At 43.1% G+C, this 24274-nt stretch overlaps 1 protein-coding gene across 1 annotated transcript; it reads right to left on the minus strand.

Moving 5' to 3' along the window:
- Nucleotides 1-328: 328 nt before the first annotated feature.
- Nucleotides 329-24003, minus strand: wdr59 (WD repeat domain 59). Its single transcript, XM_071923152.2, has 26 exons — nucleotides 23947-24003; nucleotides 23093-23142; nucleotides 22198-22333; nucleotides 21351-21436; nucleotides 20718-20798; nucleotides 20569-20606; nucleotides 20361-20449; nucleotides 19581-19697; nucleotides 18856-18933; nucleotides 16857-17013; nucleotides 16011-16090; nucleotides 15782-15911; nucleotides 15174-15301; nucleotides 13808-13972; nucleotides 12769-12864; nucleotides 12267-12371; nucleotides 11247-11368; nucleotides 10103-10256; nucleotides 8081-8214; nucleotides 7298-7379; nucleotides 6689-6801; nucleotides 5836-5986; nucleotides 4627-4708; nucleotides 3332-3452; nucleotides 3061-3203; nucleotides 329-2168 (listed from the first exon to the last, which is right to left on the minus strand). The coding sequence occupies exons 1-26, from the start codon at nucleotides 23998-24000 to the stop codon at nucleotides 1933-1935; spliced, it is 2928 nt and encodes a 975-aa protein (XP_071779253.1). The 5' UTR covers nucleotides 24001-24003; the 3' UTR covers nucleotides 329-1932.
- Between the last annotated feature and the right edge of the window lie 271 nt (nucleotides 24004-24274).

Here is a 24274-nt window from a genome sequence, read left to right on the forward strand (position 1 = left end):
ATGATGCTCTAAATGCTGTTTCAGAGGCTTTTCCACCCTGACAGGAAGAACATTCTGGGGGAAACACTGAATACTTGTCATTTTTGGGAATTGTGTGGCATGAAAATGGTCAAATTTAATGACATTTAAAGACAATATCGGCACAAAATATCTGATATTGGCAGCTTCAATACAAGAATATCAATGTCGACCTTCAAAATCCCAATACCAGTCAAACTCTACTTTGCAAAAACATGGATTTGTTTTTCTCAGACAGTAAAAGGAGAAGATCGCCTAATCCTGGCACTTCTTCTCATAAAACTGATGAGTCACGATAGATATCGTCTGTGTTTTTGTATAATGACGAGTTGACTGAAAATTCAAACATAGACATTTATTTTTTACATATGGCACGTGTTGACTATTCATTCAGTATTTATTTTGTACTGTACATATAGCACATCCATAGAGAGTTGTTCTCCCTACTGATTTCAATTCATTATAGTACAGTGTTTTCACATTCAAAATCATAGCCCTGTAATTGCTGTAGGACATGTATCCAGCAGTTTAAGATGTAAGGCCATTGGAAATATGAAATGTCTCTTGCACGAAAGTTGCATGGTTGCAAGATAATTATTAATTTCAAGAGAAAGCTATTTAAACGTCTCCTACTCTCCAGAAGATAAATAACCAACAGGTTTATATCACTGATTTCTGTAATGTTAATTTAAAGCTACAATATGCCACTTCTGTCACATTAAAATAACAATAAACAGGATCTATTCTACATTATCACTCTGTGGCTCAGGCCTAAATCCCCTGATTGCCTGTAATTGTATTTTCAGTGATGTTGGGACGTTTTGGGGCGTAAACCATTTGCTGTGGGCGGGGCCAGCGGTGAGCCGGTTGTGTCTGTCAAGGTGAGGCGAGCGGCCGCAGAGCAGGAAGTGACAGCAGCAGCAACAACGGAGGAAAGCAGGAAGAAAAGAAAGAAGAGCGAAGCGAAAACACTCAGAAACACGGTGAACATCAGCGTCAGATCGGCTGTGGAGGCTTTACGCTGCCGGTGACCTCAGCCTCAGGAGAGATGACATCATCAAGATGACTGACAGGTGGTGGGGCGGGAACTTGACCAACTGAGGAGGAGGAGGAGGGCGGGGCTTTCCTGTCTCAAGGAGAAAGGTTGCAGATTGTCGCTGCTCATATTGCTCACTGAGGCTGTGATCAGACAGGAGCTTTTACCTCCTGCTCAACTGTGAGCGTCGTTAGTAACACAGAGAGCAAGAGGTCAAAGGGCGCAGGGAGCATTACATCATTCTGGTTGCTATACAATTATCTAATTAGTGTTAGCTAGCTAACCTGAAGAAACAAAGGGGATGACATTGCTGAAAGTAAAAATGGAAAACAGAAAGTTAGTGGTTGTTCTGCTTCTTGAGAAGAGGATGAGCAGCCCGTTCTGAAGCGGAGGACGTAGCTAAAGTTAACGTTACTCTCCAGGAAACTGTAAGAGGCCGCTTACTATCCAAACGCTGCTAATCTTTTCTCTGTCTGGCACTGATGTAATGTGCAGCACGGCACGTCACGTTCAGCTTGTAGCCAAAACGCTGCATTCAAAACACCAGCCGCATAGTCTTAGAGGCGATGTGTGCCTGCTGCCAGCGAAGCATTGAAAATAACTGCAAAAGGCACAGACATGTTGAAAAACACATCGCATGTGATCAGCTTCTCTGTGCATCAGAGGCTCAGATCAGTCACATCCATGGAAGTACATCCGCGTCTACAGCAGCGTTCACCGACCAAACTTCCCCTCCCTCTGAAGCGCGTTCTAAAGATCACCCCTCTTTCAGAATGTGCATTTGTTTGTGTATGTGTGTGTCTGTTGTGTGTAGGTGTGTGTGTGTGAGAGAGAGAGAGAAACCGTGTGTGTGTGTGTCTCCATGCTGCCTCAGAGAGTCAGAAAGTGCTCTGCAGCAGACACTGGCAGCCGCAGCCGGCGGGGCATTCGTCCTGGCAGCGGAACCAGTCCATCATGTGGCTGGTGTGTCCTCCGTGGCCGCAGCTGAGGCAGAAGTTGGAGGAGCCGCGCACCGCCACGTGGCAGATGGCGCACTGGAAGGTCAGACGCTTACACACGGCGCACTGGGTGCCGCGGGCCTGGCTTCGGCAGTGACAGCAGTACAGCCCGAACTCTGGGAAGGACATATAACAGGAATCCACATAAAAAGGCAGCGGGAAAATCGGTTCCCAATGAGTCAGAGGATATAAAAATAGGAAAGGTGGGAAAACTTATAATGCATTATACGTTTTCCCACCTTTTCTATTTTAAGGAGATATAATATACAGTGGTGAGGGAGGAGTGCAATTAAAAAGAAAGGCAAGAGAGCAGAGGAAGATCTAGATATCTTTATAAAGGACTATGGAAGAAGCAGAATTTAATTACAGTTCTGCTCTATAAAGGTAAAGAGCAGCAACATTTTTTGTGTGTTTTTCAAAGGTCATGACTCAAGTTTAGATTTCATTTCAACAAAAATTAAACCCATAGATGCTACTGATTAATAATAAATATTATCCGCTTCTGTACCTAGAGTAGTTTTGTAAGGACAGAAGATAATGAAGTCACTTTTCTCAGTCTTGGTCTTATGTAGTTGCTGCTCTTTAGCTTTGTAGGACAGGATTTATAGCCTAGCAAGCTAAAATTCTATTTGAGTGAGGTCTAATGAGCAATGCTAATGATCTTCCACTAAGTTTTAGGGCTAAATAGCTGCCAAATGATCTGAAATGGATGCCAAAAGTCAGAGACCGAGTGGAAATTCTTTTAATCGCAGAGAGGCTTGAATGCTGAATTGACTACACTCCCTTCCTTCCTCTTTAAATAATTATTTTTGTAGAGTTTCTGACTTTTACAACTTCTCCGACGTTTGACATCCCTTTGAATGTGTAACCCTCTTAATGTGAATCAGTTGGAGTCCAGAGGAAATACCAGCTGTTGTTGGCGACATTCAAGCAGCTTCACCGACATCTCCCAGAAAAAATATCTCTGTTTAACACGTTAACAAATATTGAGAATTCCCAGTAATGTACCAATGCCCTTGTGAGGTTCAGGAGGGCAGGAGGCGAACTTCAGCACATCGGCTCTTTTCTCCCGCAGGCCCCAGCGATGGAGGATTTCCCCATAACACTTCTTAAAGTCGTCAAACTGTAACGTGTTGGCCGGGTCCAGGAGTCTGACAGCAGGACAAGAAGAAACGACAATGGGACATGAAGTAGCACACTGCGGTCCAGGATTCAGCTCCTCACTGTTAAAGAGACACAATTAGAGACAACTGTCTAACTGCAGGCACGACTGCATTACCTCTTGTTCATGTCGTGCTGCTCCCGCTCTCGTTCGCGCGGATCTGAGTAAGCCTGGTTACCGTAGCGATAGTCGTCAGGAGAGGATTCGCCCCATGGGGTGGCATGCTCCGAGTCCCGGCCTGAGGAGAAACCATCAGAGAACAGTAATCAAACACAACAAACATGTTTTATTTAAAATGGGCTCGATTAAGTCTTGCACAGTTGCACCTAAAGCAGAACTCCGGCCATTTTGGACCTGGATCCTATTTTCCCACCATTTTCTATCAAACCGATCGATTCTGACCAAAATCTCATCATTTGCTTCACTATAGAGTTACCTGCATCTTGCTTGCCTGGGTGCGGCTCTCCAGCAGAGTCCTAACGGGCCAATGGACAAAGCCTGTCTTTTTTAACGCATTGATTTCTTGTGTATGTTTGGCCATTTATCCACAGGAATAAGAAAAATACACCACTAAACAACTAAATGGGTACAGAAATGCCAATAGTTGGTTTTAACAGTTTTAAAGTGTTTAGGGTGGATTTCTCCTTTCGGCCATTGAAGGCCTTCTTGGCTAAAACATTTTTTAGATTCTCTTGTTAAATTAAACATTTCTTTTAACAGAGAGATTCTGGCGCCTATCCATCTCGTAAATTTTACTTTCATGTCAGAAATCATTTTTAAATAATGTTGAAAGTAATAATGTTGTTGAAGTGTTTTAGGGTCAATCTTTCTTTTAATAATCCAAATCTGACTTTTTTATTGTTTGTCAAAAGGTTTGTCAAAGGTCATGTCTGATCTTATTCATTGCTTATCTTATTGGATATAATTTATGATTGTTTTGGCGTCTAAATGCTTTGTATTTTCATTTAATTTTTAAAAAGTGCTATACGAATTAAGTTTATCATTGTTATTATTATTATAAAATGACTAAATCTTGCCAGTAATTACCCTTGACATAATAAGTCTTTTTTTTTTATCCTTGTTTGTAATCCTGTCTGTTTCCTTACATTTTATTTTATCTTTATCCTCATGTCTGATTTCATTTGTCTTTTATGTCTTATTTTTTATATCGGTTTGTAACCCTGTCTGTCTCCTCATATTCTTATTTTACTTTATTTTATTTTATCTTTACTTCACGTCTGGTTTCATTTTTAATCTACTCTTGTTTTCTGTTGTATGTACTCACTCAGTGTATTTATTTAGCTTAACTGTTTTGGAAAGCACTTTGTAGCAGTTGTTTTAAAAAGTGCTATATAAATAAAGTTTATTCTTATATTACATTATGCTACAGTAGGACTGGAGTCGTGTCTCACCAATGTTCCAGGTGGTTGTGGTGATGGAGTCCGAGGTGCTGGAGCAGGAGCCTGAGGTGACGGAGCTGGAGGTGTAGCTGGGCTGAGACAACAACAGGTGGAGTACATCAGGTCTCCAACCCGACCACTGACATGTGAAGACTTCAGTACCGCTTTTAAAGCGATTAAAACCAGAACAGAAACGCACCAAATTGACTTTAAATAATTGGAAAAACCTCACATTAAAGGAATAGTTCACCCAAAAATGAAAATTCAGTCATTCTCTAGTGAGTCAGTCTAGTCAGTTTGGGATCGGTTGGCTTCAGGAGACGTGGATCATGCTGGACGAGCGGTATGGAGCCATTTTATGGTTATTTTCCGTTATTTTTTGAAGGCTGAAGACCTGAAGTCTGAAACGGTCCTCAGCAACCTCAGTTGTTTTGGAGAACTCTGCAACTTACTTCACCTGGAGCCTAAGGGAAGCTTGTATCGACTAAAAAACTTTACCGCATTTTCTACTGGCATGGGGGTGAGTAGATAATGACTGAATTTTCATTTTTGGGTGAACTATTCCTTTAAAGCTGCATTAGGCAATTTTTTTATGATGAATCCAGCGGTCTTATCTGTCTATCACTAATTAGAACTGCAGAGAACAGAGAAGAGCGTCCCGTCCCACTAAATGGGATGCTGGTTCACCATATTTTGCCCAAATGAAATTCTGGTGTTGCGTACAGTCGGTTCTACACCCAAAGGAAGTGACGACCTGAAACTTTAAAAGTAAAATCCAAAACTGTCTCCTAAACAGCAGTGAGCAGAGAACGCTGGTCTCACCAACATTAGATCTTTTTCCTCTTTCATTCCTTTGGTTTCTTTTAGTATAAAGCATCACAGACTGGCTGTGGCAGTTTACTGATGTCACTTTACAGGATTTCTGGGTATTGAAGTTAAAATTTGTCAAACAGCGACCACTTGCTGCCATTTGGAGACGCCAAAGTGCGAAGTTGCCTAATGCAGCTTTAAGGATAATTATGAGGAGTTGGAGGAGGCAAAAGTCTAATGTTAGTTTAGTTTATTCTGAATATATTCAATCACAATTCCAGCAGACAGTGAAATAGCCTCAGACTGGTATCAAAATGCTTTCACAGGACATGAGGCACAAAACTGAGGAGGAAGGACAACATGAACTAAGCTTTACTGAGGAAGACAGAGGAACCACCTGCCAGGACTTACATAGCGGGAGTGGTGGGGGGGGAACATGGAGGACCGTGAGGGATGGTGTGTGTAGAGGGAGAAGCAGTCTGGAGGAGGACCTTGGGCTTTGAACACGCTGCACAACATGGCCAGGGTCTGGACGTCACTCATCTGGCTGTAGTGGTCCAAACTGGGGAGGAGGCAGGAGGACAGAAGCAAAGACAGATTCGGTTTGGGCTCTGAATCCCTTGTAGAATCCCCCTGAGTATTTCTAAATCCAATGTATTACCATCATCTTTTCTTTTTTTCATTAGAATAGCATAGTTCCCTCAGTGATGTCTGATTCCCAATATCCAGACTCCCACTAAGTCCACAAGGCTTAGTGCTGTAAAATCATCCAAGTGCTTCGGGTCTCTGATGTGAACTATTGGAGCTGTCCATGCAGACTTTTCAGAGGGAATTGCCCATAATTCACAGCATCAGTGACATTAATAAATAAAAACACTGGGGAGTAAGCAAGGAAATGTTTATCTGTAAATTTGACTACATCTTGCTAGTGTAGTGTTTCATACATTTGTAAGTATACAGTTTGTATCTTCAGACAAACGTTTTGAACATGACTTCCAGATCTGTTTTCATCTGATCGATGAAAACAGATGGTCAACTACATCTAGGCTTTCCACATGAGACAGCAGTGTCGCTGTCTCCATGACAACATGTGATGTCATCAAGCCTGTCTCGTTTCTCCTTTTTTCACCCTCGCACACCACGCTGAAACCGTCGGTGACGTCACCCTAAGTCTGTGAGGAGTCCAGAGTCTGGACAGCGGGATTCAGCCGTAGTTCACTCTAATTTAAATACGACTGGAGAGAAGGAACGGGCTGCTGCTCACAGAGTCTCCAGCAGGTGGCGACCGAAGGGATGTCTGGCCCAGGGAGTGTCAGTGTCTGGGTCAGGATCCGGACTCAGGTCCAGACTGGTCGCTGCAGATGCCAGGGCCCACACCTACACACACACACACACACACACATGCACGCACACATTTGATGGGATGGAAAGGTTTGTGTCAGTTTGTGTGACTACTAGTTAGCTGACCAGATACTATGGTTAGCTAACTAACAAGCTAAAATTATCTAGACACAAAATCAATCAGAGGTATCGGGGATGAAATGATCAGTTCCCAGTCAAAAACAGACAGAAATTAACTGTTCAATTCTGTTGAGACGGACAAGTTGTACGTTTAGAAACACAATCAGCTGTTCACAGAGCTGAGGGCCTCCAACATGGCCACCAGAGGGTGTGTTACATCACAGTCAACATACTGTAAGTTCTTTGAGTTTGAATTTAGTGGGAACAATATCTATGGGGGGAGTGAGTGGAGGACAGTCTCACAGTATGCCCCTGACTTGCCTAGAAATTAGAAATCAAAATAAGGAAATCAGCTCCTCTGAATAACAAGCTCTCGGTAGCGGACGTCTGACAGGTTTAAAGTGAGCTGTACCTTCGCCACGTCCCTGCGGCCGACTGTCAGCGCTGCGGCTGCGTTCTTCTGACACGTGTCTTGGATGTCATTCACATTCAGACTGAGGAGGAAGATCAAATGCATCGTGTGTGGAAGGACAATCATGTGAAACTGTGTGTTCCTGTACAGTAGGGCTACACTCTGCAATATCTATTATCATACATGGAGTCAGAGCTTTTTCTATTGAATTTAGTTTTTTTTAGCACACTACTACATCATGTGACTGTAGTTTGACAATAATTAAAGATCTCTGCTTTTCAACTTTCAAGGATTCTGCACACTATCAACATATTGCTAAGAAGTACAACTGAAATACTTTTTTTCTGTTTAAAGGGGCAATAATTTAGGTTTTTTCTGTTCCATAGCACCATAATATATCTGTGGGGTTTGATTGACTTGTTGATCAATACCAATGACCCAACCATTACTTGGCCAGTTACTGACATTTCTGGCTTGCAAAAAATGTCTTCTGCTTAACGATGGAGGATGATGGAGGAAGATGGAGGACGGTGCTATGAGCGACTGACCGGCCTCGCAACACATTTCAGCTACAAAGTTCTCAAGCCAAAACAGCAAACAAAAAGTATTATTATTCCAGTATTTAGCATGGTGACATATTCCCTCTTCACTAAACAGTTCTGTTTGATCTCTGCTGTAGTTTCGCTAGCTTACTGCTCCATGTATTTCCTGTTGTGAAACAACAGTCAAACGTCTGAAGACTTCCTGGCCTGATAAGTCGTTCAGTGGGATGAAGCCACTCACATGTAGCTCTCTCCCAGCGCCTTGTGGACCGGCAGCAGACAGGAGATCTCTTGGATGATGACTTTCCCAGCCAGCTTGATGGGCCGGTTGCCGTAGTCCGTCCCCTCGCGCTTCGTCTTAAACCGCCGGGATTTCTGACGGACAGACAGGAGGGTGGAGACAGCGGGCCCAAAGGAATGAAGCACCACTTGATTAAAAGTGGTCTGAATGACAAATTAACAAGGTGTTCACACTGCGAGCAACTTGGCTGATGGGCCGTTCTATTCTGACTGATTGTGGGCGGGGCTACAAAGTCTTCAGCTACAAAGTTTTGAACAGGCAAATCATGTATTTTTACTGCTCTGCTATTGCCTGTCATAATGTTGCATCAATTTAACGAATTAACATTGCTAGCTAGCAAGTGCTAATTATGTAATTAGGTAGCATTAATTGAAAATAAACAGAAAAAACTCTTTCTTTCTTCTTCAGGTTTACTATCCACCCCAACGATGGATGCAACTGTTGAAATAATTTGAATAATTTAAAATAATAGTAATAATAGAACTGGGAAGCTTTGAATGGCTGGAATTAACTTCTCGTCCGTTTTGCACTTGTCAGGCAGAACTATTGTTTATGAAACAAAATCACATCAGTAGAGAAACAAGGAAGCACGTAAATCTGATTGGACGTTGACGGACGATGACCCGTGGCGACAGACTTGATGAGCGTCCAGACCGGCCGCTCGGCTCCAGAGGAGATGAAGGGACTTCTGGTGGCTTGTTGATCGTGTTGCTCACAGTGTGAACGGATGGTTGGTTTTCAGTGTATGAATGAATTGACGTGTTGCCCAAACAACTAAATTATATCAAACAAAATGGTTGAAGATGAAATAAAAATGACCAATAGAAATTACTTTGAACACATTTGTGCACTGGCAATCACACAACCTTACCTTATGCTGTCGTTACATGCTTAGTGTACATTAAAAGCTTAAGCCAACATTGGGGACAGACGGAGGAAAAGTGTATTGGACGAGTCAGGCAGCAGTGTCAGTAGGAGTTACTCCAGCGCAATTACAGTGACGTGCAAGAGAGACAGAGAGAGAGAGAGAGGGAAGGGTAAAATCCCACAGATGTGACATGGAAATGCCCAAGATGGGAGGAGGAATGAAGGAGGTAAAGATACAGAGACTGGGAACGATGGAGGAATAGAGGGACGGATGAAGGGAAGGAGGGAGAGAGCTCAGTACCGGGCAGTCATGAATGGTCTGTACAGACCAGCGGCGGGAGGCAGAGATTGGGGGCTTCTGATTGGAGGAGAGTGGGAGGGAGGAGTGGACCGCAGCAGCAGGGGGACAAGAGATTGGCCAACCACAAAACAACACAGAGAAAAAAAGCCATCAGGCAGACAGACAGGGAGACGAGGATGGGGAGTATGCACAGATAACATGGATGACAGGACACACGGGTTAGACCAGATCTGTTTTACATATCAGATATCGGCCAGTCAGTCCACCTCTGATATGATGCAGGTTCTTCCTGCACCAGAGCTACAGAAACACAGTCTGGAAAACCTGCTATAATTTTTTTTCTTTGCACATTTTATTTCTGTAAATTAATTCTACATTTAAAGGCAGTAATGCATCCCAGAGAATTGTAACCATAGCAATGTAAACAAATCCGGTCAGCCTCTAACCAGCAATCTCTCTGAATAAATTCAAAGTAAGATTGTAAAAATCTTCCATGTTTCTAACCTCAGTTAGCTCAGAGTTTGTCTGCAGTAACGTCTGTTTGCTGCAAGGTGGCGCCGTTACATCATTAGAAATCAACAAAATGGAGCGGACTGCAGACTGATATGATCAGATGTGAAACCAATGCCTTCATTGGCCAATCGGAAGTGAGTATTCAACAAAACCATGCAATAAGCATATAGTATATGAAACCACATACAGTATGATTTTCTGTCTTACCTTTTCACTAATCAGTGTGATGTAGCGACTTTCTCCACCGTTCAAGTGTGTGTGTGTGTGTGTGTGTGTCTCACCCGTTCTTTGTAGTAGAAGGAGGAGATGGAGACGGTGTCTTTGTCGGAGCGAGTCGGGCTGCCGCTGTACAGCCTCAGTGTGCTCTGAGACTCTGTACGCATCTTCATAGGAGTCAGTACACCGCTGTGGTAGGCCGACAGGGCCGACAGGGACCTGGAGCGCACACACACACACACACACACACACACAATCAGTCTTTAAAGAGTAACTAAACACCAAACCCAAATCTGTGTAAAGCCTGACATCTAATAGTAAAAAGCATGCTACTGAAATTTCCATCTGCTACTGGCTGATCTTTAGTGCTAGGTGATCACCACCTGTTGTACTCTATAGAAGGTGACTCACCTGTCACCAAAAATCAATCAGAGGCACAATATCAAAAGTTGGTCAGTGTATATAAATGGATCTAAATGGATCTCTAATGCGCCTGATGTTGCATCACATCATGTCTGTAATGTGGAGATGTACAGACAGCAGACCAGCAGACTGAACTCAGTCCACAGAGTCTGAACAAAAGTGAAACTTAACTTTCCACAGTCAGTAACAGGGATTTGCAGACAGTAACTCGTCTTCTGCTGCCCTACAGACTTTAATGGTAGGTGACGTCATCTTGTGGTATTTAAGTAACATTAGTGGAATTAGGTAATTTAACCGTGTGGCAGTGCTTTAGTGCATGCAACTGAACAGCGCCGTGGGTCAGTACAGGATCTGTTCTTGTTTACCATTAGATGTCAGGTCCATCCTTCCCAAGTATTTAGTTTTTGAAGAAGAGAGAAGATAAGATAAGATTTTATTGATCCCCTCTGGGAAATTCAGGAGTGTAAAGGGAAGTGTAAAGATGAATGTGACAACACAGTTAGGGCCTTTTAATTTGAAGCTTTAGTTATAGCACCCTCATTATGTCAATCAGTGTATTTAAAAAAAACAAAAAACAGAACACAGTCATGGCAAATGCATCATCCCTCCAAGTTTCGTCAAAATCAGACCAGTGAAATCTTGGGGTCGGATTTGATTTTTGGGTTGAAATTCATAGCAGCCGTGGAGTCGAGCACACGTCTTGAGTTGGGTCAGCCTCTCAGGTGAGTTATCTCACAGCTGCTGGAAACTGGATGTTCCAGCAGTATTAGTACCACATCATCTCACCTGGGAGTGGGTTCGGTGGGGGGGGCGGAGCGGTGCATGGTGATGGGCCGGGTGAAGTAGACCAGACAGCCGGTGCCACAGAAACGAGCTCCTGAGGTCCGAGGGAAGGGAATGTTGGCGTCCTGGGAGGAAAATCACCAACAACCAGACTTGATGTCAAAAGGAGGTTAATGGATTATTTCTCTAAATACACAGAGATGAAGAGGTGCAACTACGGTGCAAAACTATTCCTACACATGGTTAACATTTACAAGGACAAATGCCATGTTGCAAGTGACAGCCTGCAAGACCCATTTTAAAGGAAAAATCCCCCTCTGATCCTCTTCCTGTTAGATCTCATCAGTCTGTGATGTTCAACACATTCAGGAGATATTTTGTGATGAAGTGTTGTCATTTACTGTTTTTGGTGAACTCACTTTCTCTCAACCTGCCTCGTCTACTTCTACTGCAGTTAGTGATTTCCTACATTTCCCAGGATGCCTTTCAACAACCCTCAGAGAGGGGGTGTGAACTTACTGTTTTCGATCAAAGCTGGGCGTGTGGGGATACTCATCTACCTAGGTAGCCAACTAGTTTGTGCATGTTGGGGTGTGCTTATAATTATGGCTACGCCCCTTACTCAGAACCCAATCTGTCTTGATGCTGCAGTGCATTCTGGTCTCTCTCCTGCTCCTGTGGTGAAGAAATTGGTCTCTCTCCTCTTCTACGATGGATTTCTCCCTGTATGATTGTTGAACGTCTCTTGCTGCAAAATGGCGGCTCTAGAAAGAAGCTCTCGCTCTTTGATTCTGAGGGACTGACACCAAAACCTGACGTTTACCGCTGATGTTTTACATCCTGAAACATTTTCTCATATCAAACTCCATTGTAGCTGCTGGAAATATCTGGAGGTGACGTCACCTCATCTACGATTGGCCAGTTGGCCACGGGAAGAAGAAAAATACACCAAACAACTAAATGGACCCAGGAATGCAAGTTTTAGGGTGGAGTTTCGTCCTGTCAGACAGAGCTGCGCTGCACCTGGTACGAGCCGTAAGTGTTGGTGACTCTGGGGAAAGCTGGCAGGGCCGGCGGGACGGGGTTGGACAGGACGTAGGGACTGGCGGCCGGGCCGTCCTCCTGCGTCTGAAGGGAGGGAGGAAACGAGAGACAGAGGAGAGCGCTATGAGAGAGAAGATGAAACTTTATTGATCCCTGTGGGGAAATTAGGTCGCTGCCATGACAACATGTTAAGTAAACTGTAGAGCAGGATGTAAGTAAAGTGTATTTAAATAAAGTATGTAAATTATGTATAAATATATTTGCTGTAAATGTATAAATGTCAGTATGTATAAAATACCATAATATCATTAAAAAATATCATTATGTATTCGGTATGAAATAGTGGAAGCATTATGAAAATGTAAATATAAATATAAGTATAAATACTGAAACTGAGGTAGTAGATATATGAATTTAGAGCAAATATACATGACGTGTGTGTGTGTGTGTGTGTGTGTGTGTGTGTGTGTGAGACTCCCACCATGTCCGACTCCAGACAGGAAACCAGCTGTCGAACACACGGCTCCAAACAGTTCTGGTTCCTCTTCACCTTCTGGAGTGACGTATCTGTCAGAATCTACCGAGAGGAATCACACAGTCAGGACTCTTCTCAACAGTTCACCATCCTATCTTCATCATCATCATCATCATCTTCATCATCATCATCATCATCATCAATGTCTAAAAATACAGTAATTCTGTTAATGGTATGCAGTAAGTGCTGGCTCCATGCATGTCCAGCCAGTGTCTGAAATTAAGTTGTGAAGATAAAAATATTTACCTGCTGAGAAGAATTTTTACCGGCCAAAATAATGAATATACATTTTTCATAGAAATATATGTCACCCGACCTGTTTTTTTATTGCTGTTTCACGTGTAGAATCAGGCGCTGTGTGTTCATTTAAAACTTGCTCACTCACTTATACAGCGGATCAATGGATCAATAAGTGCAACAGAATTTGAACTAAAAGAAAGCATTGTGAAGCTCAGGTAGCATTATGCTAATTAGCTATTTGAGAACAGGCAGACCAAAGACTGTATATAACCGAGATATTCAAATGTTATCGTCTCAGAAAGTCAGCAGTCAGAGTGACAGTGACTCTTAAGTGATTTATCCTCCAAAGAATAATTTTACCAATTTGGGTTTTTGGAGTGAAGCTGCCAATAACTGATAATATCTTTTAATTTGATAATCTAATGCCAAAATGCCCCCAGAATTTGGTGGAAAAGCCTCTCAAACAGCATTTAGACCGTCATGGGACACTAAAACTTAGTCTAATGAAATTCTTGTAGTGTTGAATGAAGAAGCAGTTTACAAAAAATATTTAACATTTAAATGAATCAATAACATGTGCAAAGAAAATCAAATGTCATGTCGCTGTTGTCATGAGGAACCTCCATCATATCAGAGGTGGATGATATCTGATATTTAATAAAAGCCCAATATTGGCCCATGTTCTAATGTTACAATGTAACAGTTTATAAAGCCTTTGTAAACAGTTTTCAGAGTGTTTTGTTACCTTCTGTATCTTGGTCCTCATGGCGGATGGGATGGTGGTGGGGGAGACGAACTGGAAGGAGGGGGCGGCGTTGTTGGGGTAGTGGGCCGGGAACTTCACCACCAGCCGAACCTGATGGCTCCCAAAGTGGGCCGACACCACACAGCTCCGGTTCACTGCATCCATCTGGACACACACACACACACACACACACACACTGAATAAATTAACTCAATGTCTAATTTAACCGTAGTCAAGGTCAGTTAGGGTTGGGTGTACATCCTTCTATCAAGGGATCATCATCACACATATCGCTGATGTGTTTGTCTCTACACACACGACAGATGGACAGACACACACACACACACACACACACACACACACACACATAAGGTGGCAGTGTAGGCGTGATGACTTGAATTGAAATATAGCTTCTAAATGTTCAAGATTTAGGCTTCAGGAAGGCTGAAGAGCTCACCATGAGTGCAGCTCATCAGTCGGGACTGAAGACTAAAACTGTGCTTTTGCCTGAGGAGCGTAGGCTTGCTGAGTCAGCATCATCTTTTAAATCACTTCTTAAAACCCACTTTTATAGACTTGCCTTTATGAAACTGCTTTTGCTTTTACTATTTCTGGGGCTTTTTTTTACATTTATTAGACAGCTCAAAGCAGAGAGAACCAAGAGACACAGAGAGGGGATGACATGCGACAAAGGTTCCAGGTCAGATTAGAGTCCAGGACGCTCAGCCAACTGAGCCACCAGGAAAACTTTGTGGAAAGATTGGTCATTGGAAGAACTGATTAACTTTTCATACCAACTGGCCAAAGGGGGGCATGGAGGTGGGCGTGACTTCTCACAAAAAGCCATATAATGTACAAACGGATTCACCTAACACCATCAACCTCTGTGGCCAATCAGCAGACAGAAGAAGAGACCTTGCCAATTTTTCTAAAACCTGGTCCCGTGGTAGAAGGGCAGCTCTAATGGAAACTGGACAGATAAGGCGCTGATTGGCCATGTGGTGCTGAGATATTCGGCTAAAATGCTTAAAAGTGACAAGAATGTGAACAGTCAGATCTCATGTCCCAGTTCAGCTCCAGTCATGAAAATGTGAAACAAGTTGCTAATGTGGCATGGAAGAAATTATTATCTTTTGGTGAAAATATCTTGACAATTGCATAGTGTTGATAGAGGTATGCGCTCTACTCCATCTAGTTTCATCAATGTATTTATTTATCCTCCTTCCAATGTTTTTACTATTGCTTATGTTTTTATGTCTTCTTCTAAAGCACTTTGTAAACTCTGCTTTTAGATAAGTGCTATATAAATCAAGTTTATTATTATTATTATTATTATTATTATTATTAGGGCTGGGGTTTGTCTGACCTCTACGTTGACGTTCCTGATCTGCAGGTTGACCAGGGAGAACTCCTGCTGCAGGGTCTGCGGCAGACCGGGACCCGGGGCTTCATGCCGGCCGCTGGAGCTCAGAGCGGAGTGAACCCCGTCCGGGTCTGGGTAACGACGAGGAGACACGTCAGGACGTTACTGATACATGTGAGATATACATGATGAGGGAAAATGTATCTTGGAAACTCGATTTGACTTAAACTAATGTGCATCAATTTCTCTCTCCACAAAGGGAGAGAGAGAGAGAGAGAGAATTAGACTGTCCCACTACTGCTGCACAGCTCCAGACACCCTGAATAAGGACCCACATATTCATTAACACATTGGGAAGACAGACATTATCACAGGAGACATTATATTCTACTAAAGCAAAAAAACAGCACAGAATTGAACATGTCTATTCACTTCTGTTGAGATGAACAAGTTGTACTTTTAGAGACACAAACAGCCACTGTTGACCAAGAGCTGAGGACTTCCAACATGGCCGCCAGAGGGTGCGTTACATCACCTGAGAGCCCTGTATCCATCTATCACTACCAGGTAACATGAGGCGTAGTGAAGGAGCGGCCAGCTGCTGCTCTCACCCTGCAGGTCGTCGGCTGACAGGCCGGTGGTGTGCTGAGGCTCGGGCTCCTGGGAGGACAGGGTCTTCTCCGACTCCATGGTCAGAGACATTCCCTCCATCAGCTCCTCCACTATGTCGTTAGCACACAGCTAAACAACACACACATCAACATGAATACACACATTCCAAGGAAAACACATTTATGTCAATTTATTTCTGCTCTGAGGATGTGACTGATCTGGACTTACCTTCTGCAGCTGTGGATCAACTCTCCATATCCTCAGAGTCTGGTCTCTGGACCACGTAACCAGCTGGTAATCCTTGGAGCCTGCAGACAGAAAACAGTCAGGCCTAACCAACATACAGCTGTCAGGCTTCCTACGCCGCTTCCATTTCATAATCCCATACTTTTTCACCCTGTTCCCCATTGATTTCACCCTGTTCACATTTTTTTCTTTGAGTTGTCACATGTTCACTTGTGAGTGCGACTGCTTTCCCCTGTGGGCCAGTGTAGATGGTTTGTGAGAGCTGATGACAGGACAAATCTATCCAGTGGATTCTGGCTGAGAAAAATATTGCGGTTTCTGATCAGAAAACCAGCGAGTTCGCAGCCTGAAGCAGTAGCAGTAAACGTGGCACCACACAGCAAGCAGGGGGAGAAAATGCCGACCAACACAAACCACTGCAGCAACAAAAACTAAAACAACCGATATGGTAAAAAACAGCAGGAGGGTGAAGATGGACGGGATGGGGACAGACAGTCCTCTGGAAGGCCTGCTGCCAGGTTCCAGCCAGGGGAAAGAAGTTAAAACAGATCTTAGTGCTGTAAATTGTGTGTTCATTTACCAGCATGCAATGCAAATGTATTATGAAAAATAATATAAATTGCCCCCTAGGACCAAAATGCCCCTAAAAATCAGATCGAGGGAAAGAAATGCCCTCAGGACCAATGGAGTCGACAGAAGTTTTCTTAGCATGAGATTGAAGAGAATAGATTGAAGTAGAAGTCTGTTTATATATATATAAAATCAGTCAATCTCCTGTGACCTGGCACCGAATAATCGTCTGGGATCAGAGCGCCACTTCTCCTTCACCTTCTTTCTGCGGACGCCACTGGAACTCCAGCACCACGTCATCGTGACCCACGAAGGCGTGGACGGGACTGTTGAGGTCCAAGGTGCTCCACAGCAACAGGCTGTTCTCTCTCCGCAGCTGGGGAACCATCACCGTCACCAGGCCGCTGGAGAAGGGCTGGGGGGGGGGGCACAGAGGCAAGGTTAGCAACACACACCCAACGCTAGTCTAAGACCATGTGTGGTCTCCTGTAGGTCTTTTGTAGACTACTTAATGTGAAAACGATGCACATTTGCACATCATGTAGATTGCTGTAAATTCACATACTTGTTTCTTCAATTTTCACATCTCTCCCTTATTGTTATTCATCGCTGTTGGGTGAAAACCTCGTAACTCCAATTTTGATCATTTTTATGTTTCAGCTTCAACTGAATAATTACATAATAATAACTTTGTTTATAGAGCAGTTTTCAAAACAAGGTTACAAAGTGCAAAAAAATATATAAAATATGTAAAGCTGGGAAAAAATATAATAATAAGAAAATGGATTGAGGAACCCATGCTACCATCCTTTGTCTGATGAAAGTTTCAAAACTAATTGGATAAACTCAAAAAACCATCTTGGTCAAGCTAAAAACAAGGCTGTTTTTCTTAGACATACTGAGATTTTATTACGTTATTTTTATACATATGTTTATCTAAATAGCACATATTTCTAATTTAGTAATGCATTTTTAAGTAAGCAATCGTGACTGCTAGCAGCATCGGTAATCAACAAAAGTCAGTCTGTGATCTTGGACACAGCACAGTGTGTGGTGGAGTCATGGTGAGGTCAGTCAGAGGTCATGGTGAGGTCAGTCAGAGTCATGGTGAGGTCAGTCAGAGTCATGGTGAGGTCAGGCAGAGGTCATGGTGAGGTCAGGCAGAGGTCATGGTGAGGTCAGTCAGAGTCATGGTGAGGTCAGAGCAGAGTCATGGTGAGGTCAGGCAGAAGTCATGGTGAGGTCAGGCAGAGGTCATGGTGACGTCAGGCAGACATCATGGTGAGGTCAGGCAGAGGTCATGGTGAGGTCAGAGCAGAGTCATGGTGAGGTCAGTCAGAGTCATGGTGAGGTCAGAGCAGAGTCATGGTGAGGTCAGAGCAGAGTCATGGTGAGGTCAGAGCAGGGTCATGGTGAGGTCAGGCAGAGGTCATGGTGAGGTCAGTCAGAGTCATGGTGAGGTCAGAGCAGAGTCATGGTGAGGTCAGGCAGAGGTCATGGTGAGGTCAGGCAGAGGTCATGGTGAGGTCAGAGCAGAGTAATGGTGAGGTCAGGCAGAGGTCATGGTGAGGTCAGTCAGAGTCATGGTGAGGTCAGGCAGAGTCATGGTGAGGTCAGAGCAGAGTCATGGTGAGGTCAGGCAGAGGTCATGGTGAGGTCAGGCAGAGTCATGGTGAGGTCAGGCAGAGGTCATGGTGAGGTCAGAGCAGAGTCATGGTGAGGTCAGGCAGAGTCATGGTGAGGTCAGTCAGAGTCATGGTGAGGTCAGAGCAGAGTCATGGTGAGGTCAGAGCAGAGTAATGGTGAGGTCAGAGCAGAGTCATGGTGAGGTCAGGCAGAGGTCATGGTGAGGTCAGAGCAGAGTCATGGTGAGGTCAGAGCAGAGTCATGGTGAGGTCAGGCAGAGTCATGGTGAGGTCAGGCAGAGTAATGGTGAGGTCAGAGCAGAGTAATGGTGAGGTCAGAGCAGAGTCATGGTGAGGTCAGGCAGAGGTCATGGTGAGGTCAGAGCAGAGTCATGGTGAGGTCAGAGCAGAGTAATGGTGAGGTCAGGCAGAGTCATGGTGAGGTCAGGCAGAGTCATGGTGAGGTCAGTCAGAGTCATGGTGAGGTCAGTCAGAGTAATGGTGAGGTCAGGCAGAGGTCATGGTGAGGTCAGGCAGAGGTCATGGTGAGGTCAGGCAGAGGTCATGGTGAGGTCAGAGCAGAGTCATGGTGAGATCAGGCAGAGGTCATGGTGAGGTCAGAGCGGACTCACGGTGTATCTGGCCTTCCACACCGGAACCTGGCAGGACAGGATGTTCAGGTACTTCCTGGGCTGCCTGTAATCCCAAAACTACACAGACAGATGAAGGTAGAGTGCAGTGAATGTTGAAGGCGGTATGAATGATCAGTGAAAATGTTTTGACAGAAAATATTGATCAGCATGGCACCTTGCCGATTTTCAACCTGTCGATATTGTTTGGAAGGATGGAATGACACTGGAATACACTGGAATACCAGCCACAGCAAACACTCAGCTGACTGAGGTTAGAAACATGGAAGATTTTAACAATATCACTTTAATTTATTCAGAGAGAACCAAACTTTTAATTGGTAATTATTGGCTGAATGGCAATCTGACCGGATTTGTTGATGTTGGTATGGTTCCAGTTCTGCTAAAGCATAGCCATGGATGCAAAACCAAAAACCTTCCATGTTTATAACCTCGGTTAGCAGAGCATTTATCTGCAGTAACGTCTTTATGAATCAACCAAACGAAGCGGACCTCTTCACTGCAGAGTGATATGATTGGATGGAACAGTATTCTGTTATTCAGAGACACCAGACCTCAGAATGCCTTGATTGTCCAATCAGAATTGAGTTTTCAACAAAGCTGTGTAATAATTTGCGATAACGACCAGCTGGCTGTCCGTTACCCCTGACCTGGGACCCCCCTCGTCAGGCCGGCGGTGTGACTGCAGGGAGGTGAGCTGGTCTTACCCGGACAGAGTTGTCCTGGCTGGACGTGGCCAGGATGAACTCGTTGTCTGGATGCCAGTCCAGACCGTGGATCTTAGACAGGTGAGCTGCTACGTATTCCACTGCTGTGTTCGGTTTCTAGTAGCACCAAACAGGAAAACAAATCAGGAAAATAAAAAGTGCAACAAATACAAGTTTATAGTCAAATAGGCGTTTCAGAAAATGTATTTATAATTAATTTTTTTAGCCTCAACTAGGAGCACAAAATGCCATACATTCTATTAATGAAATGATGAATAAAATCTTTCTTTATTACTACAACAGACTGACCAATAAAGTCACAACGAAACATTTTGATAGTATCTTGCATATTTCCAGTTGAAACAAGTTGTTGGGGCGGGACAGACGTGGGTCAGCGGGTCGGACCGGGACAAATATGGAAGGTGACTTTGCTCATAATGAGCTTCACAAATTCCAGATTCCACCATGTTGCCACTCTGTTATTTTGAACATTGTCATGTTGCAAGTTTTATATGCAGTAAGTAACCACTAATGATATGTAGTTTTCCAGGAAGTACAAGTATTGGGATTTTGATATCAAATCCAAGAAAACAAAAAGTTTGTAAATTTTTTTGGCATTTATTGTTAATAGTTGTACGCTATGATATGGAGAATTAGCCAACAATGTGAAAAAAGTAATTTTTCATTTAACTGTGACTTTAACAAAGCAGTCTGCTTGCTCAGACACTGGAGTGAACAGCGTTCAGCTTTTCCTGACTGATACTCAAGTCAGCCACTCACTCTTTTATCCCAGATTCGTACGTCACCATCATGACTGGAGGCGAGGAGATACTGGTTCCTTCTGTTCCACTTGACCTGAGACGCTCCGGCTGCAAGAAAAACAGAGTGACAGGAAAGAGAGAGGCTGACGGAGAAGGCTGGATGACAAGAAGAATATTAATCCAACAGAGACGATAACTTGGATCCTCCAAACTGCCTGCAGACTCACCGACAGCAGACAGAGCCACCGTGGGTTTCCGCGTGTCTCTGTGAAAACAAACAGGCAGATTAAAAGCCTCTTCCTACAATACATACAGTGCCAACTACATCGTGTCATCTGCCTTCTTCTCAGGCTGTCTCATCACACTGAGCTCTCACCTGGTGTCCCAGATGTAGATGTAGGTGTCCACTGAGCTGGTGACGAGGTACTCAGGCTCAAACCAGGACCAGTCCAGGTCGCTGGAGGCAACAGAGTTTGTATTGTTAAGGAAGAAATGGAAAAGTACCTATAATAAGCAACATTCCTACAGTATATTCTCACTTAATATGTATTCTTTGACCCATATTTTAGTGCCTAAAACTCCAGAATGCTGAATCTGCTTCACCGTTATAAGATGAAACTCTACAGTAACATCTTGTGTGTTTCTCACTGAACTGAGGCTGGAATGTGCAAATGAACAAATCTCATATAAACACTGACAAAATAATAACTTGTCTTCTCCTTAAAGTGCTAGAACTATAATTATCATTGGCTGTTCAGTCTTGTTCATACAACCTTATACTTTGTGACCAATAGCTTTATTATATTCTATCTGTATTAACATGATCATGAATATTCAACACTATAAAACTCTGTGTAATCATCCAGATTTTGAGTTCCTTGGCTCTCAACCTGCAGATTGAATAAACCTGTCAAACTGAGTTTTCTTCCACAGTATGAAATCAAACTATGTGAATATCCTGTATAGGAATCATGATGACCAGATTGTCATTTAATAAGAGCGGAGTTACCTGATGACTCGTGTGTGTCCCTGCAGGGACGTGTGGACTTCTCCACAGCCATCTCTCCATATGTACAGGTCAACTCGCTGGTTGCTCTGCAAACACAAAAAGCTCAGCAATGTTCATCAGGCAGAGGCTTCTGTTTCCTTTCAAACTGAGTACCAAGCTTGAGGAATATCTAACTTCATGATGTGACACCAGCAGGGTCTGAATTCCCCCCTGCTGAGCGCCAAATGCCAGGAAAATTAGAAAATTAAATCAATAAGAGTCTCCGCCACACCGGCCGCTAACTTTATGAGTCGATAACATTGAAACGCCTTGGTTATATTCAGTCTTTCGTCTTTGTTAAGTTTAATTTTATTTGTCATATGTAGGTTAACACAGGGTCAACAACACAATAAAAAGTACTGGACGACAGTCAGGTCAGCTCAGCAGATAAGGCGACACAATAAGCAAAAATCTTTTACAAAATATAAGCTAAATACTAACAAAATATAGCAAAATATCAAAATATTCAAAGAATATATACAAAATACAAAAATAGCAAAATATTAACAAAATATATACGCAGCAACGTTGGTGTTGTTGGTGTTGCAGGAACAACAGTGCATTTGCGTGTGTGTGTGTGTGTGTGTGTGTGTGAGTGTTTGTGTATGTGTGCAATGTCGTTTGAAAAGTTGGCTATTTTGTGGGTGAGTATGTCTGTTCTCAAACTTTGTCCTTACTGGCCACCGTACACTCTCTGTGTGTTAAAGTGTTTTTTTGGGGGGTATTTTTCCTTTAAAATAAGCCCAAATTCTTTTCAAATGACTGAACGATTGATGAATGATTCTTTATTAACACGAGTGAGCCTCACAGAAGCAGCGAAGACGTGGGACTCTGATCTGTGTGGATTCCACTGTACGGTTCCCACATCCCATTTGCTCTGGCGTCCGATTTTGCGCGGAGCTTCAGAGGGAGCCTCCAGATTCACCATGTAGAGAAAACGTCGCCTGAAACAAGAGGAACACAAAGGTTAGAAAAGCACTTTCTCTGTTTGATATCACACATCTGTCGTGTTTAGATGTCATTTTCCTCTCCCTCATTATGTCAACAACACTACTTCTTCCAAGATGTAAACATAACAACACAGGTGTGACCAAGTCAGTCTCACGTTTTGAGGCACAAGTCTCAAGTCAAGTCTCAAGTCTAAATGTAGAACAGCAAGTCAAGTCAGAACAAATCAAGAGTCCAGTATCAATTTAATATCTTAAAGAAAACTAAATATCTAGGACTTTTCAATGCAATATGGTTTTAATAGGATAAAAACTTGGTAAGAGCATCATGAGTTTGATTTCTATAATCAGTTTCAACTTCAATAAATTCAATCATTCCATACAAATTCAGAAAACAATTTAAATTCAGTCGTCTGCTGGAACAAATCTCATCACTTTCAATCTAAGTCATTTACACAAACACAAGATCTCAAGTCAAGACTTTAGAAACCTTTTCAAGTCATCAAAGCACAAGTCAGAGTCAAGTCCCAAGTCACCAGAACCCAAGTCAAGTCGAGTCTCAAGTCTTCTCTTCATGCATCAAGTCAAGTCTCAAGCAATTAAAACTGTGACTCGAGTCTGTGATCGTGCTCCGTACAGCTGTAAGTCGAGCTGAGTTAAAAGAATCAGTCTTTCCACCACTAAAACAACTATTTCCATTAAATCCGATGCGACGTGAACGCAGCATCACTTGCAGTGTGTTCAGGCTGAACTCACCCAGACAGCACAGCATGGGACCCCAGGCAGTCCACTGACATGGCGGTGGCCTGGGAACAGACAAGGTAAAAACAACAAGATCCAGCTGGGCGATAAGGTTGAAATCAATATCATGATAATCATAACGATTTATTCCGATATCGATATATATCACGATATGGCTCACGTATGCAAACCCACAAGCATTTGCACACTATGCAACAACAAATTGGAACAAACTACCCGATGGTATTAGATCAAACAGTCTTTAAAAGCAGGTTAAAGACTTTATGTTGTGTCTGGCCTCTGGCTGACCCTGTCAGTTGGAGCCAGTTTCTAACTGACTTTGTCTTTTAGACTCAAATTGTATCTATTAATTATACTTTGTGTACTATGCCTTTTATCTGTTTTATTTATTTTATGTTGTTGTAATTGCCTGAATAAAAGACCTAAATATCTGGTTTGACGGTGTGATAAATGAGATATAAAGTCGAAGACCTCGAGCCTCATGACACAGGGGAAGGTGTTTGCAGGAACAGTTGGACATGTTGGTGTGTGTGTGTTAGGCTGCAGTTAAAAAAGTAACAGTCATCCAAGATATTAAGTAGAATATACGGGTTGAATTTAATATTTTCTGTATGTTAGGGTGCAATTGAAATGTGTGAGATGTCCAGAATATTAATTTGAAACTGAGAACACGAAAAGTAACGTGACTTCAACTTTGAGTGTGTTTTTGAGTTGTGTGTGTTTGAGTTGTGTGTGTTACAGTATTACAGGTGAACTCCTGCCGCCTGCCGCTGATCAACACTACTTCACATTTTATGTTCGCCTTATGTTCTACATTCACTTTAACGCTCTATGCTCATCTGAAATACCTGGGCATCTCGAAATTCAACCACCACCGTCTCACTGCTCCAGCGGGCCGCCATCTTCCTTCCACAACGTCAACAAATCGTCACGTGACCTATTGGGACACACGCTGCGTTCAGGACCCATGGGAAAAACGGGCAGACATAATCGTCCCACTTGAAAATAAAGTTCACCTCAGCTTTGTGCTGCTAAGTACTACTAGAAAATACGCTTAAAACATTTTGAAAACAAATTTAAAGACCGATAAGACCTTAAACATTACACTGCAGCGATATTGGGCCGAATGTCAAGATTTCTTTGACTCCAAGACCCAAAAAATAAGGTTTCTCGGGG

The sequence above is a fragment of the Centroberyx gerrardi genome, chromosome 1 (assembly GCF_048128805.1).
Source record: "Centroberyx gerrardi isolate f3 chromosome 1, fCenGer3.hap1.cur.20231027, whole genome shotgun sequence".
Taxonomy (NCBI): domain Eukaryota; kingdom Metazoa; phylum Chordata; class Actinopteri; order Beryciformes; family Berycidae; genus Centroberyx; species Centroberyx gerrardi.

Excerpts from the sequence above, each read along its gene's own strand:
- wdr59 (XM_071923152.2), bottom strand. The coding sequence starts at position 24,000 with ATGGCGGCCCGCTGGAGCAGTGAGACGGTGGTGGTTGAATTTCGAGAT. Across the intron at positions 20,450-20,568 it reads GGTGGCTCTGTCTGCTGTCG|CCGGAGCGTCTCAGGTCAAG; the intron begins GTGAGTCTGCAG and ends TTTTTCTTGCAG. Across the intron at positions 4,709-5,835 it reads CCCCCCACCACTCCCGCTAT|CCCAGCTACACCTCCAGCTC; the intron begins GTAAGTCCTGGC and ends TTGTTGTCTCAG.